At 43.3% G+C, this 16940-nt stretch overlaps 1 protein-coding gene across 1 annotated transcript in view; it reads right to left on the bottom strand.

Moving 5' to 3' along the window:
- The window catches only part of LOC147710129 (E3 ubiquitin-protein ligase TRIM39-like), a 112907-nt gene that overhangs the window by 59545 nt on the left and 36422 nt on the right, over nucleotides 1–16940 (bottom strand). Inside the window, exon 4 of the mRNA XM_086920826.1 lies at nucleotides 12483–12505. Coding sequence (XP_086776952.1) covers nucleotides 12483–12505 — 23 coding nt within the window. The remainder of the gene's footprint in view (nucleotides 1–12482; nucleotides 12506–16940) is intronic.

Below are 16940 nucleotides of genomic sequence, written 5' to 3'. Positions count from 1 at the left end.
TGGCAATATACACCTCCAGAAATATTAGGACATTGTGGTTGATATGTTTTCTTTATGTTTATAACCTATATATCTGTGAATCAGCTACTGATCATTATTCAAATGTATTGTATCTAGCCACGTATGTGTGGGAGCTGCACGCATGCACATACTCGCACACACAAAGTATTGCATGATGATTTTATATCACGCTGTCCTTTTCTATTGTCAGGGAATTGACTTATTAAACGATCTTCTGGGAGTAATTTCGCAGTGTTACTCCTTCCGATCGCGGCTTTTTATGATGGTATTCAAGCAGTCCTTCGGGATCAGGACGAACAGCCCTGCTCTTACTTCCCTATACGCCTTACGCCGGTAGCATGCAATACGGTTAGCGGCCCAGTCTCCGATGAACGTCTGTTACGTTACGTTTCCTATCTAACGTCCGCAACTTCCGGGTCACATGTCCATACAGGAACACGGCAACCCGGGAGTACGTGGTTTCACTGCACTCATGTGAATCAGGTAAGGTTCTGGTTCCTCTGATTACGATCGTTGTTTCGCTTGTCATTTTGGCTTAATTTTTTCCTAGCCTGATAACTGACAGTATCTTGTCTCTGCTGTTTCCAGACATTACGGTGACAATTGGGATCGTTATCGAGATCGTACACGACTCCTGGGCACTACACATCTTTACACCATCTATAGGTAAGATGGTAGCTGGCGTACAGGGTCATTACTAATATGATCCCTGTGACATACGATGTTTTGTTTTATATACGTGCTCTCGCTCAACTCAAGTTCTGATCCTTATGCTATTTAACATTACAGAATCGCACGATGTTCACGATTCTTCTATACGTTGCCTACGCATTATACTGGGACTCTGCTTAGTGATCACCCACTCCTGAAACAGGGGTAAGAACCTTTTATCAGGAATTTACAATGCCGTACATGGTGTTTGATATTTTCTAGGATGTGTAATTTTCTTGGTTTATTTCCGGGATACTCGTGAATTACCCAATGCACACCCAGCTAATATTATTGAGTGCCAATCTTCCTTTCAGATTAGGGGCACAACACGGTGCCTATTTAGTTAGTTTTGCTAGACGTAACAGAAGAACAGTGTTTCGATTCTAATAATAACTACTCAGGATTCTAACTGTGATGGACACTTTTACTATTGGATATTGTTACAATATTTTCTCCTGCCCTTTAGCATTACATTAATTTGGTGTTTTTGTTTTGATATTAAACAAATAATCGAGACTCCGGCTGTTTACCCTCCTATTATCTCATTACCCACATTGTTTGACCCTTATACAGTGTGGACATCATTTCCCTACAACCAAGGTCACGGGCCCTGCTGGGTCGGAAATATCACCAGCAGAGCGGTGAGATATGTTCTTGAGAATTTTGATTCTTATATATATGCCCCAGCTCTCAGAGAAAATATTTGACTTATGAGTTCTTCCTACTTTCTTCTTCTTTACATTTCATTTATACAGACCTCCCGGTTTGACACAGCCACGTTTAGGTATGTGTCTTCTCCACGAATATTCGCACCCACACGTCACCTTGATTAATGGTTATTTTACACGAAGTGTGAATGAACCGATCACTACTGGCTACACTCGTTTGCATGATATTTTACACGATATGTCTATACAGAACTCCTATATTTTATGAGGAAACATTAACTAAGTCATGTTATATTAAAAGAATTTTCCCCTATACTATCCTCACCTAGACTCTTTTCACGTGGTCACATACACAATACCAGCACAAACCGTTAATCGCTCAGTATGCGCACAATTGCCACGATTACGTTTGGGTGCACTCATTTGCCAATATAAGTTTTGTTTCACTCCAGTGGAAGCTATGACATGTTTCCACACACCATGAGATGTTGTGATCAATATTACTGCACAACTTCATACGAGATGCTCCATTGTTACCTATTTGTTATTTCAGCCCTGAGGATTCGCATAGGCGATGAAACACGTGTCGGCTGGCTGTCTAACATAATAAATGATTCATCGGACTACTCTCCCACAGGAGATCCCCACTACTTTCTGTTGCTTTGTTTATTTGTACACTGTTACATGACTGTTATATAATTTTTGTTTGATATTTGTGTGTGTGCATAGGGTACTCCTGTTATTCATTTAGTTGGTAGTTTCTTCTACTAACTGCTGAATTGTTTCAAGGGTTTTCCACTCACCCAGTTGCACCACTTCTACACAGCGCACTACTTATTGATGCGTCCACTGATGGCAGTGCACCCTTTGCTAATTTGACATCGAAAACCTTTTAGGATTTGTCAACACGTTATATTACTCTCTACCTTCACAGGCTCACCCAGGTACATGCACGAAAAAACACAGGATGCCATGACATACGTCAGACACTATGGGAGACCTGATTTGTTTATCACCTTCACATGCAATCCAGAATGGCCAGAAATTAAACATCACGTATTCCCAAATCAAAAATCGTACGATAGGCATGACATCGTAGCGCGTGTGTTCAATTTAAAGGTGAAAGCACTAATGAAGCTGCTGAACCAAAAAGCAATCTTTGGTACAACTAAAGCGTACATCTTTACAATAGAATGGCAAAAAAGAGGACTACCTCACGTACACATTTTATTGTGGCTTGAGAGTAAAATACAGCCTGACGAAGTAGATCACATCATATCAGTCGAGCTGCCTGATCCTGTTACGGATCAACTATCATTCCAAATTATCAAGAAAACCATGCTCCATGGCCCATGTGGGGAACACAACATTCATTCACCCTGTATGAAAAACGGTATTTGTACTAAGAAATACCCAAGGGGGCTCACTGATGAGACAGAAACTGGTGTTAATGGGTATCCCGGTTACAGTCGAAGAAGCACTGAGCATGGTGGGCATACTGCCACAATCACAGTCAGAGGAGAGGAGGTCACTGTAAATAATATGTGGGTTGTTCCATATTCCCCTGTACTGTGCCACTCTTTTAATGCACACATTAATATAGAATACTGCCAAAGCAGTAAAAGCTATAAAATATATATGCAAATATATCAACAAAGGCTCTGATCAGGCAACTGCTACTATACAAAACAAACACAATGAGATAGAAACATATGTAAATGGCCGTTATATTAGCGCGTGGAGGCTTCTTGAGTTTCACATTCATGAAAGGCATCCCACTGTCACACATTTGGCCGTACATCTACCGAATGGACAAAGAGTGTATTTTAATGACACTAACCTTAGGTGCATTGCACAAAACTCTCTGCCAACCACCCTTACCGTGTTCTGTCAGTTATGTGGGTCTGACAATTTTGCCACTACCTTGCTATACTATGAAGTTCCACAGTACTACACATGGGCCCATTCAACCTTTACACGTCGGAAACGCGGACAAGAGGTACTAGGTCACCCTGGGGTTAGGAAAGACTCAGCTCTTGGTAGGATGTACAGTATTCACCCAAACCAATCGGAATGCTTCCATTTAAGGATTCTTTTACAACATGTTCGTGGCCCTACTGATTTTGAGTCTTTTGACTGGTAACGGGCAACTAATGCCAACCTATCAGGCGGCCTGTAAACAACTCGGTCTTATTGAAGACGACGAACATTGGAAGCTACGTTAGCTAATGCGGCACTTTCAGAATCTCCATCTAAACTCAGGGAATTGTTTGTGACAATTTTGCTATTTTGTCAACCATCTGATCCTATGGCTTTATGGGAAGATTTAAAAAATGATCTATGTGAAGATATAATACACACTATTCGTCTGCACTCTCCTAATAACTGTATGCCAATCACCAATGACATCATTAACCTAGGACTAATATAAATAGAAGACTCACTGTATCTATTAAGCGAGAAGTCCTTAAAAGATTTCTGAATGCCGCCAGCGGTCAGGACAAACCAAACTGGATACCACAATATAGCTCACAGACATAATATTACCGAACTACAAGACTACCTTGCTCAACACTTGCCGAACTTAGTTCCCGATCAACTACTCGCCTACAACACCATAGTTGATAGTGTGGAAAACAACCAAGGCAAATTTTTGTTCATAGACGCCCGCGGTGGGACAGGAAAAACGTACTTAATAAACCTCATACTAGCCAAAATTCGATCCTCAGGCAAATTGGCTCTTGCTGTTGCCTCTTCAGGAATAGCTGCCACTTTGCTCACTGGTGGAAAAACCACACATTCTATTTTTAAACTACCTTTAACTGTTTCCCTTGAAAAGGATTCTATATGCTCTATTCAGAAAAACTGACCTTTAGGGACACTGCTTCAAAATGTGTCTCTTATCATGTGGGACGAATGTACAATGACACACCGCTCACATATAGAGGCAGTTGACAGAACTCTAAAAGACATTAGAAATTCTTCCAACATCATGGGAGGTGTGACTTTTGTGTTTGCTGGTGACTTTCACCAGACTCTTCCTGTGGTGCCTAGAGGAAAGCGTGCTGATATACTAAAAGCATGCTTAAAAGCATCACACTTATACAACTCTGTTCAATCTATTACCTTACGCACTAACATGAGAATACATTTAGGAGATGGAGATACACTATTTGCAGATCTTCTACTACAAGTGGGTAATGGAGAAATACCTGACACTAATGGATTTATCAACATGCATGACTTAGGTAAGCCTCTCTGTACCTTACATGACCTCATACAACATGTTTACCCAGACATTCAGCATCTTCTATGCAAAGATTACACATGGATTTGCGAAAGGTCTATAGTTGCGCCGCAAAACTTGGCAGTATATCATATCAGTGAACACATGCTACAACTATTCCCCGGTGAAACCAAAATATATAAATCCATTGATACAGTATCAGATACACAAGATGCCCTGCATTCTCCGCAAGAATTCCTCAACTCACTTAACCCTTCAGGACTTCCCCCTCATACACTCCAAATTAAAGTCGGTGTTCCTATCATGTTATTAGGGAACCTGCATCCACCTAATCTCTGCAATGGGATGCGCCTCCAAGTTAAATCTCTTTTACCTTATGTAATAGAGACTACTATTCTCACTGGCCCTGCTGCTGGACAGTTAGCTCATATTCCCCGAATACCCATGATCCCTACAGATCTACCATTTCAATTTAAACACTTACAATTCCCTATTAACATTGCTTTTGCATCCACCATAAACAAATCACAAGGTCAGACATACAAAGTCATTGGGATAGACTTACAAGAGGACTGCTCCACTCATGGACAGTTATATGTCGCCCTCTCTAGGTCCGGGAATGCTGACAACCAATTTATTCTAAATCCTGATTCCCATGAAACAAGAAATGTTGTATACCATGAGGTTTTGAAATAAATTATTCCTACCTATTCAAACCATTGCAGACATTCTTTTTTATACCCAGACAATGTCGGGATGAGCTGCTAGTTAGAAATATAATCCTGTAATTCCAGGCGCTCCTTTGGACCAGTGCACAGCACCTGCTACTATAGGCACACAACATTCAAAGCTTCAATGATACATGGCAACCCAGTTACAACCCGCTGAGCAGTGGCTGGGTGAGGAAAACTGGTGAAAACCCCATTAAAAGCACGGAATACTGAACATACCAGGGCCACGCTGCTTGCAATGATGAAGGGTCATTGACTGGTAGCCAATAAAGCCAGTCAATGGGTAAAAAGACAATCCTGCAAAGCTAGATTCAAACTGGTCCAATTCAATTATTCCTTTTATTTAAATAACCCTCACACACTCTAATAGTGTCATGCTTCATCATCGGGTTCACCCTGACTCCTTAAGGTCAGGGTGGGCTCGACCAAGTTCCAGGGAGCAGGTGAAGGAATGAGATCAGGGGGCATAAAGATTAGAAATCCGCCGGCTCTCTCCAAGGTGTCCCTTTCTTAGTGGAGAAGTTGGGGATGCTAAAAAGAATATCAATAGCGAATTAGGATTTAATGGTCCTATGACCCTATACCAACATGTTTCAACCCTATTCTATGGCCCAGGAGGGTCCGGGGCTTTCATCAGGGTGATTTAGAATCACTTCCCTGGTATGTGCGTGTTACGCGGTGTCTAGTTCATACACAACAGATGCATGTAACTGACTGCATCTAGGGGCAAAGTGTATACTTTCTTTTTTTGTGTCCAACCTGTAATCAAAAAGTCCATATTAACACCGGTATTTATGGTATTTTTCATCAGTATGAAATTGCCTGTACGTTATAATGAATCCCATTGTGAGATCTTTATATTATAACGTTGAGGTTAAATGTACCCCTCGGTTATCAGCAATAGAGTGCCTGGACATGAGCCTTTCTCACCAGGACACCTGTAGCAATACATATGCCTTGTATACTCACTATTTAAAAGGATTTCGGCTAAAAGAATTGTTCCGAAACATAGAAAAGACATAGGAAAACATAGGTCCTCCATCCTTAAGAGATCTCTCCATAATCAGAAAGATATCAAAGAGCTTCAGAAACTAATTGGCAGCATGGCACAAGACACACTTAATACTCGACTAACGATGGAAAAAATAATGGAAATGACGACAAGCACTCACTCCACGGTAACGCATATCCAAAATCTGGTACACGCCTCACAAAGAAAGAGCAACAAGACGGCTATGCCACTATCAAATAGACACAACCAACCAGCTAGGACCAGCTCCTGGTTGAAGGAGGAGACCCTTGCCTTGCTTCGCTCATATGAACCATCGAACCGAAAGGGAGAAGAGAGAATCAAAACAGTACCGATTGACCCCAATAGAACATCTAAACAGAATGAAAGAAAATCCAACCACAATAACTTACAACAAGTTCAGCTAACTGCCGAAGCGAAAATTCTGAACCCCAGTAATCCAGGGAAACCTATGATATGCCTTCTACTTAACTGTTGCTCTGCAACCAAACACGCATCAGACATAGCAGACCTCATCATCAACAAGGAAATCGATTTGGCAATACTTACAGAAACGTGGGTTTCGGAGTCTTCATCTCCAACCATGGATCTTTTAGTACCTCCACAGTATAACATTGTAAGACTAGACAGACTAAAGAAGATAGGAGGAGGCTTAGCCTGCATTCACCGATCAGATATTGAGGTCAACCAAATACAATCCGACCCACTAGAATCATGTGAATACCTAGGTCTTAATATAAGATCTGCAGCCAATCAGAGATGTAACCTGCATGCGCTGTACCACCCACCAGGAGAGAACGCCAAGTTCATCGACCAGTTAATGGAGATCATAACAGCCAACTCTAACACCAACGCCAATAACATTTACCTAGGCGATTTCAACTTACACTGGGACGACTGCAATGACAAATCAATCAACACGCTCAAAGATTTCCTAACGGAACTAAATCTCACACAAGCATGCACGCAACCGACACACTTGAAAGGAGCAACGTTAGACTGGATAATATCAAGAAACAAAGACACATCAATCCTCTCAATAGACCCATGTGACTGGTCAGACCATCATGCAATAACATTTTTGATACCCACGTTGAAAAAGAGCGAGACCTCGCAACCCATCAAGATCAAAAAATGGATTAGAGACACAAAAGAGGAGAATATTGAACTACTAGTAGAATGCTGTGAGAGAGACCTAAAGCTTCCTAGCAACCTGCAGAATTTAAACGATCTGACAGATCACTACACAACATCAGTCTCGAAAATCTTCAACAACACCATGCCACTAAAGCTGAAAAGAGTCACTGAGAAGATAAAAAATCCATAGTTTAATGGGTCACTGAACGAAGAAAGGCGTAAACTGAGAATGGCTGAAAGAAAATGGAGACCACACCCATCATCCCCCGAACTGAAATCCCTCAGAAAAATCAGAAACCAATATAACAAAAAGATAATCAACTCTAAAAAGGAATTCATAAGATCAGAACTTAATAAGGCCAAAAACAGACCAAGGAAATGTTTCGAAATCTTAAAGGAACAATCAAATAAACTAGCAAAATCTGCCCAAATGAACACGAAAACACCTCTAAGCTGTGAAGAATTTGCAACATTTTTCACGGAGAAGGCCGATTCGCTTGAGAAAGAGCTCAAAAGCGCGGCGGATAACCTACCCACCCAACCAGTATCCACGATCGACTCCAGCCTGGAAACAGATTGTAATAAGGCCAAAAACAAAGCACAGTGGAGTACCTTCAAATTATATGACCAGAATACCGTCACCAAAACGCTCTCAGATATCAAACCTAACAACCACTATAATGACCCTTTACCCGCGAAATGCCTAAAAGAAATCAGCCATATTGTGGTTCCAATCTGGACCAAAATAGTAAATGCATCGCTATCTCAAGGGATCCTCCCAGACTGCCTAAAAACAGGACAAGTCGTCCCCATAATCAAAAAACCCACAGCGGATGCTACAGACCCGAGTAATTTTCGCCCAGTGACCAACATCCCTTTACTTGCCAAACTAATTGAGAAATGCGTGCAAGGCCAACTGAGTCAACACATCACCAACTTCTCCCTACTAGACGATTACCAATCAGGATTAAGAGCAGGACATAGCACGGAAACAGTCATCTTCCATATTGTTGACGACGCACTACAAGCCTTGGATCAAAATCGAGCATGCCTACTGATTCTCCTGGACCTATCTTCTGCGTTTGACACAGTAAATTACGAAGCATTACTGACCAGGCTGCAGGATAGGATGGGTATATCTGGCATTGTGTTGAAATGGTTCGAATCATTCCTGCAAAACAGATCACAGAGATTCCTGGTTAACCAATCACTCTCACCATCATGCCCTAACTCAATTGGAGTCCCTCAAGGATCACGGTATCCACTGATCTGTTTAACTTGTATGTTGAACCTCTTACAGAAATTCTCCGTAATTCACAGATTTCGTATCACATGTACGCAGACGACACGCAAATATACATAAAGATCGCGTCCCTGGAAGACATCGAACTAATGAATGAGACGTTAAAAATGACACTGCAATGGCTAACAAACAACCATCTGAAGCTAAATGCTCACAAAACTGAGTTCCTATTAATTGCACCACCAAGGAACCAAACGGAAATGAAGGAATGGACCAAGCTAGTGACAGCGCTAAATTGCACCCCTACCCTAGTCTTCTCAGCGAAATCGCTAGGAATCACATTAGATGAGAACCTCGACATGCAAGCCCACATTAAATCCATGGCTAAAAGTGCCCGTTTCCACTTGAACTATATAAGAAAACAGAAACCATTCATCTCAGAAGCGGATCTGAAACTGGCAAACCAATCCTTAGTTATCTCAAGAATTGAATATGGGTGCACCACCTTAGCCGGCCTACCAAAAACGTCCACAGCACCACTAAAAGCATGCCTTAACGCAGCGGCAACACTTATCTCTGGATCGAGGAAATTCGACTATATCTCTCCGCACCTGAAAGCATTAAACTGGCTACCATATGAAGCCAGAATTCAACTAAAAATGGCGTGTACCACCCACAAAGCGCTCCACTACAACACACCTAAATACCTAGCCGAGAAAATTGTACTATCAGGAGGAAACAGACCAGCCAGGAGTGCCAAGGAACTGCTGTTGCGGCCAGCCATCTTCCGGAAGAAAAAGACTTATGACCGAGCATTCTCGGGAGCAGCCCCCAGAATCTGGAATTCACTCCCTCCAAACATTAGAAAGATTCAAAATACAGTATCATTTAAGAGGGAAGTGAAAAGCTTCCTGATGAGTAAATACCTCACATAGTGATTACGGCTGGTCATAGATAGGATCTATTGGTGCCCTAAGACAGAGCACCGATGTCGCTAGTAAGGAAAGTCGCTAACTTTGAACCAAGATAAACCCTGAACTATGATGCGGTGCAGGAGTCTCTCCTGAGACCTAGTTGTATCCTTAGTACTACCTCATGTTTTACTTGATTTATTTCTACGTCTTCACCTCCTGAATGTCTTATATTTATCTACCTCATAATTGTTTGCTGTTTAATCCGTTTTCCAGATATGCTAATCTTTAATCTAACTCATATCGTAAATGCTCATATTATGTAAACATAGTTATATACTCACCTCCAAAAGCCATATAATTACCTACCTCATATCTGTTGCTTTAAATTGTAATTACTTATGTTAATCTTTAACCGACCTCTTAATGTCAAGCGCTCTGATACCCACGGGTCTTGTCCGCGCTATACAACACACTATAATAAATAAATAAATAAATAAATAATAAATACATTTCAGCCAGAGTCAATAGTGTATTGCGCGTATATCATATCATCTTCAGCACAACAGCCATAACAGTGAATGCCTTTTCCAAATACAAACACCCGCTTCCGGTTAGAGAGCTGAAGCCGCCCTCATCGGTCACAACACGCCCCATGAGTGAGGTATGTTTAATGATGGTTTAAAATTCGCCTACATCAATCCCGCCCTGGTAACACACAGACTAATACATGCTGCACTCACCCATTGGGGTTGAACCTATCGCCTCTCCGGAGAGGGTGGAGACGGGGGTCGCCCTGTAGTCACACTCTTTTTGTTTACAATGGAGATTAAAGATGGGAGACAAACCAAAAGTGACGAGAAAAGGCATACATTGCACGTGACCAACAAAACCATTCCCGTACCACTCCGCATACACACAGACTCACTTCATCAAGGGTCCGACCCTGCGGTCCTTCCTATTTGGGTCCGCTGCTCCCGGCTTGTTCTTAACCAGGTGCTGGTGAACGAGTGTGTTTATTTTTTAGACAAAACTGCTTAAGATGATATGCTGTACGAGCAATACACTATTGACTCTGGCTGAACTGGGCTGAAGATTGGAACGAGGCTTTGAAACACCCAAGAGATGGACTGAAAGGAAGACACCGGGGACTTGAAGCATTCGCTCCCTAGAATGAGCCATTAGTAACCTGGGCAGAGGTTTGAGGATTGAAACAAGGCTTCTAGAGACCCCAGAGGATGGACAGGAGGGAAGACAAGGAAGACTGGAGAGAGATTAACAGGTCTAGGAGCAGATCTAGGTATTTCAATGAGGTTTATGAGAACTGGATGAGACTTCTTCGGATCACGAAGAGCCAACCGGAAAAAGTACTTGTCTTTAACCAAATTATAATGATATTTGGAAGCACAAAACAGATGTTTTGAGGATTGTCATCACGATTAGGAAATTCTAACCCAGTTGTTGGGACATCTTGAATTGCGTCAAATAAAAGGACAATCTCAGCCAAGTCAGAATTTGAGATTTGTGGCAACAAGAGTAGGATGAATATTAAAATCAAGGCCCAGGGTTTTAAAACAAGATCAGCCGCAGGTCACTGGAAGAGCCGGACACCGGGCCAGTGGAGCCAGAGGTCAGACTGGGGATGGAGCTCAGGAGACACAGGTCAGAGAAGAGGTAGAGCTAGAAAGTTTCCAGGGCTATTTAGGCAGAGTCAGCTGAAAACAACTTTCAAAAACAACTAGCCGAGCCGCTTTTAAGTGTTCTGAGGTTCTTGCTTGCCAGACTAGTTTGTGCCTGGCTGTGCTCTCATTTGTTACTTTGATTCCTTCGTTTTAGTTTGTTCGCTTTTGTACCTGTTGTTCACATTTTATCTTTTCTGTACAGTAAAGGGTTTAATGGTTCTGTCCCTGTGGCCCTTGGGCTCAAGATTACCTACTGTGTGGATAAGCAGGTAAGGCCTAAAACTGGGGCATTTATACATTGAAGTGGGAAAGGTGCTGATCTGGAGTTAATCATATGGTCGGGTATGTTTCACCGTACTCGGTCTGCAGTGTGATTACTGTCCTAGCTACAAGTCTGTGCCTTAACTATTCATCAGAATTCAGTGCTTGTGACACTCACCCTCTGGGACCCACTGAGTCGCGTGTGGATCCCTCCACTCTATCCGCTCTTTCCCCTTTGAGAATATCCTTGGAAACTGTTTTCCAAAGGCCTTTTTGAGCGATATGTGACAAGAAGTTTGAGATTGGCATCGAAGACCAGCTGTGCACAATCCCTAAACCTGACAAAAAACTTGAGGGATTTCCAGGAATTAAGGAAGTTTGCTGTGGCTCATGGCACTTTTTATAAGACTGGTGGTAGGTTAACAAAATTTAAAGAAGTTCAATTATTTCAGCACTCAAACGAGTTTCCAGAGGATGCGAGTGAGAATTCTCAGGACTCACTGATGTTTTCAGGGGACTCAGCAGAATTCTGAGATCTCAATAAAGTTTTATGAGGATCTGAAGATTTCTTAAATCAATATGAAGGGTTTGAAAGAACGTGTGGATATATTGTGTATTCTGAGACCAGCGAGAATAATGCAGGTACAGTTTAGAACTTTCAAAGTACTGGACCTAACTTTCTGAGGACCATAGGTGAATAGTATTTACTTTACAAAATTAGGTTTTTGACATATTTCTTTTTCAGGATAGGGACTTGTGAGCTCAGCAGTGGACTTTGCACACTGCAGCAGTAAGGCATGCTTCATAAACACTGAGAGGAGGATAATACATCAGCCTCACCTGCTCAGGGTGCTCTTGACATCCTGCAAAACAGAGAAAGAAATACAATGAGATCAGTTTCCACAGAAGATGTTAACATTTAGTATTACTTGAGGAGTGAAATGTGTTTGGAAATTTAAGCTTCATTGACTCTTCTATCTCTTGTTTGAAGAGATTGGGAGCTGCCCCCACATCCTCGTACAAAGTCTGATATTCTGTCGACACAGGTGGTGATATCCAGAATGGAAATCCCATGACACAGCACAATCTGTAATGTTCTGAAAGGGGTCCCATGACACAACAGAGGCTATGATAGGCAGAGTACTTTAAAAAGGATCTCTACCCCTGAAAACACCAAGAGTTCACATTTTCACCACTGGTCCTTGACCTCTAGTTTTGTAAGTCACTGTTAAAATGGAATAAGGAGCTGCAACCTTTAGAGCCTGCCTTTTAATATATGGCCAACTGAGTCTGAACAGTTAGGGTAAGGGGCTGTGGGTAGGCTGCAGAAAACATGTATAAAGACTGTGTGTGCACTATGAGTGTTGCATGTGTGGATTAGGGTGAGCGTGGAACGTGTCTCTTGTGCGTTAACCTAGGGGGATAGAATTTTGTCCCCGCTGTGTGTCAATGCAACCCAATACGGAAGACGGAAAGATGGAAAAAGTCTGCCAAACAAGGAGGGAGGTTATGGGTATATTAAAGTCCTTTGAAGCTGACCAGGCTCCTCTGCAAGGAAGGAGGGAGACAGGTGCCACTTAGATGTTCCAGGACAGACCCGGACCACTTCCTGCTTCATTCGTCTCCAGAATGGTTGCTGTGGACAGTTTTGTGTAGCAGCTGAGTTGGAAGGCGTCTCCCTCTTTTGTGCCTTTGTCTCAGATTCCATCAATGCACACCCACTTTACTCCCAGTTACTGCCACGTCAGAGCGAACACAAACTTTGGCCTGACCATTCTGGGTAAATAAATACATTATAAGGAACTGCCTGAAACCAGCTCCAGAGATGGATCTCTGGAGCCCTCATCTATTCATTGGTTGTTATAATTCACAGGAAAGGGCTGTTCCTTTCTGGTCACAGATTATTAACTATTGTGATTGCAGTATCCTAAAAACCAATGAATTCCCAGGAAAGGGCTGTTCCTTTCTGGTCCAATAATGTTTCTGGACCATAATATTGGGAGGAGTGGCCATAGATCTTTACCTACTGTGATTGGACTATCCTAACAACCAATGAATTCACAGGAAAGGGTTTTTCCTTTCTGGTCCAAATGTGTTTTTTGACCATTAAATTGGTTGATGCAGGGTGATCGGTTATGTTAACCAAGGTGGATGGTGAATGGTGTAAAATGTCTTTATAGAATCAGTGTCGTCGACAAAGATTCAGAAGAAGGTCAGTGACAGTGGTGGCATGTCGTATTATTCAGTCTGAGCTTACAGGTCAGTGGCGAAAAGAGTGAATTATATTTTGCTTGCATTGTGGCTTGGGTGCTTTTACCCAATGTATTGGCTAGCAGTTGGTTCTGTTTGTAGTCTTTGGATATTATGCACTTGGGATTGCTCTTTTTTGATACGTATAGGTCAAGATTAGTGATTTTGGAGAGGATTAACTCATATATTGGAGAGGCCCTTTACTTGTTTGAAGTGGATAACCTTATGGTGTTATAGCATGTTATGATTTCCTAAGGGACTCTATGATGGATATCAAGCTGAGATTTAGAATAATTAAACTTTTTTGGGAGGGTTAAAATGTTTTCCTGATTTTTATTTTACAGAACCCAATGGAGTGTGGATATGAAGCTGTGATATTTATATATGGTCACCGGGTATTTCCCTACAACAATGTAGGAGCAGTGCAAGTGTTCCAAGTGAGGAGTTGAACATTTAATGCTCTTATCAAAAAAATAAAAAGATATCAAATATCAGGATAAATATTAATAGAATTTGTAGATACTGGGGGGTCATTAGTATGGCGGGCGGATCGCCACCGCCCGTATGGCGGTGGCGATCCGCCCGCCATAAACCACCGCCCGCTTTAAATTTCCCCCCGCCACATTACCATGGCGGCGGACGGTCTTTTCGTCCGCCAGTCTCCTGCCCCGTCGAAGTGTCAATCGTGCGGAAAAGCTGCTAACATGGTGGCGGTGTCTGGGAGACACCGCCATCCATATTAGAATGTCTGCGGGGAAATGCAGGCGGTTCACGCAATTGGGGGCCCATAGCGGGCCCCCAGGGATTCTGGGGGGTGCACATGGGGGGGTACCTCTGGTACCGCCCTGCAGTTCCATGCACAACATGGCAGGCACCGCGCGGTGCCTGCCACGTTGTGCATGGAACTGCACGACATGCCTTCTTGGCATTGCGGCGGGCGGTGCTGAGAGCACCACCCGACGCAATTCCAAGAATGCAGGATGCGCCCGCCAGTGTGGCAGGCGCATCCTAATGGCGGGCGCATCCTAATGTCACAGACGGGACCCCCGCAGCAATGTCCCATTTCACAAAAGGTCTTTTTCCAATAGGAATATTTTTTTAATTAAATGTAAAAATCTTTTTTTGATGTTAATATGAATCCTGAACATCTTAATATGTTTTTGTAAATCTAGGTATTTCGGGGATAATTGATCGATTTTACACTTAGACTTCGCTGTGACATTGCTGTAACGAAATACATTAAGTAAGGTTATTGGATTAGATATCCATGTTGAGGACGTGGTAAATTATTAATGAACTATTCACTAGAAAGGTGTTGCATATAACACTCTGATTTGGTGGGATAAATGATGGAAATGTATTTTGTCAATAAAATTGGGGATTGGTGATTGTATGTCTTTTCAATGGTGAACTATGTGTTAGTATGTTATAGGAAAACAATGTGCATGTAATAAGTGATACAAAGTATTGTTTTAAAATATGGTTTGTATGTAAACGTTGTTCCGTCTGAGCCTGTGTGTGTAAGTTGTAACACTGTTTATGCATTGTAATGGATTAATCATTTATTTTGTATGATGTGTTTTTAGATATGTTTGTACATGTACATATGTAAATTTTCTTTGAGCCCTGATGAAGTCCTTTCAGGGGAAGAAACGCATTGGGTGGGTGTTTCTTCGATGTATTGAAGAATAATAAAGAGCATTGTTTGAGACTTCATACCACTGCTCCGATGTCACTTTGATATTGGAGAAGAGTACATTGATATTGACACCATTGAACCAGGTGTACTTCGTGAAAGGAGGAGAGAAGAAACACAGAGACCATACTCTCCGATACAATTGTTGGACTCTTGAGGCACTCCCTTTCGTGTGTTTTTTTCTGTTTTATTGCCCCTTATATTGGGATGTGTTAGCGACATACACGCAACCAACATTGTAGAGCTCTCCAACCCCAACGCCGGAAAAAACGACATCACCCCTTCGCAAGACCTCTGCAACTCCCTCGCCTCCTACTTCCACAACAAGATCGCGGACATACACAACAGCTTCAGCACTCAACCGACGAACGCCACGACGAACCACCGCCCCCCACCACCACCCTCCGCGCCTGGACTCCGATCAGCACCGAAGACACCATCCGCATGATGAACTCCATCCACTCCGGATCTCCGACCGACCCCTGCCCTCACCACGTCTTCAACAAGGCCGACGCTGTCATCGCACCCCACCTGCGGGACATCATCAACACCTCCTTCGACACCGCCACCTTCCCGGAGAGCTGGAAGCATGCCGAACTCAGCGCCCTACTCAAGAAGCCATCGGCCGACCCGACCGACCTCAAGAACTACCGCCCCATCTCGCTGCTCCCGTTTCCTGCAAAAGTCATCGAGAAGACCGTCAACAAGCAGCTGGCTGCCTTCCTCGAGACGAACGGATCCCTCGACCCCTCGCAGTCTGGCTTCCGGGCCAACCACAGCACCGAGACTGCCCTGATCGCAGCCACCAATGACATCCGAGTGCTGCTCGACAACGGAGAAACAGCGGCCCTCATCCTCCTCGACCTCTCCGCGGCCTTCGACACTGTCTGCCACCGTACCCTAGTACAACGCCTCAGCAACGTCGGAGTCCAGGAGAAGGCACTGGAGTGGATCATCTCCTTCCTCGCCGGAAGGACACAGAGAGTCCGTCTCCCTCCGTTCAGATCTGAAGCCACCGAAGTCATCTGCGGCGTCCCTCAAGGCTCCTCGCTCAGTCCAACCCTCTTCAACGTCTACATGAGCCCCCTCGCAGACATCGCACGCCAGCACAACCTCAACATCATCTCCTACGCCGACGACACCCAGCTGATCCTCTCCCTCACCAACGACCCCGCCACCGCCAGAGCCAACCTTCACGAAGGGATGAAAGAGGTAGCCGAATGGATGAAGAACAGCCGCCTTAAACTGATCTCGGACAAGACGGAAGTCCTCATCCTGGGATCCTCACCCGCCGCTTGGGACGACTCCTGGTGGCCCCCCGCCCTAGGCAGCGCACCCAAACCAACAGACCA

The sequence above is a fragment of the Lissotriton vulgaris genome, chromosome 5, assembly GCF_964263255.1.
Source record: "Lissotriton vulgaris chromosome 5, aLisVul1.2, whole genome shotgun sequence".
Taxonomy (NCBI): domain Eukaryota; kingdom Metazoa; phylum Chordata; class Amphibia; order Caudata; family Salamandridae; genus Lissotriton; species Lissotriton vulgaris.
This window is presented reverse-complemented; position numbering and strand designations above follow the sequence as displayed.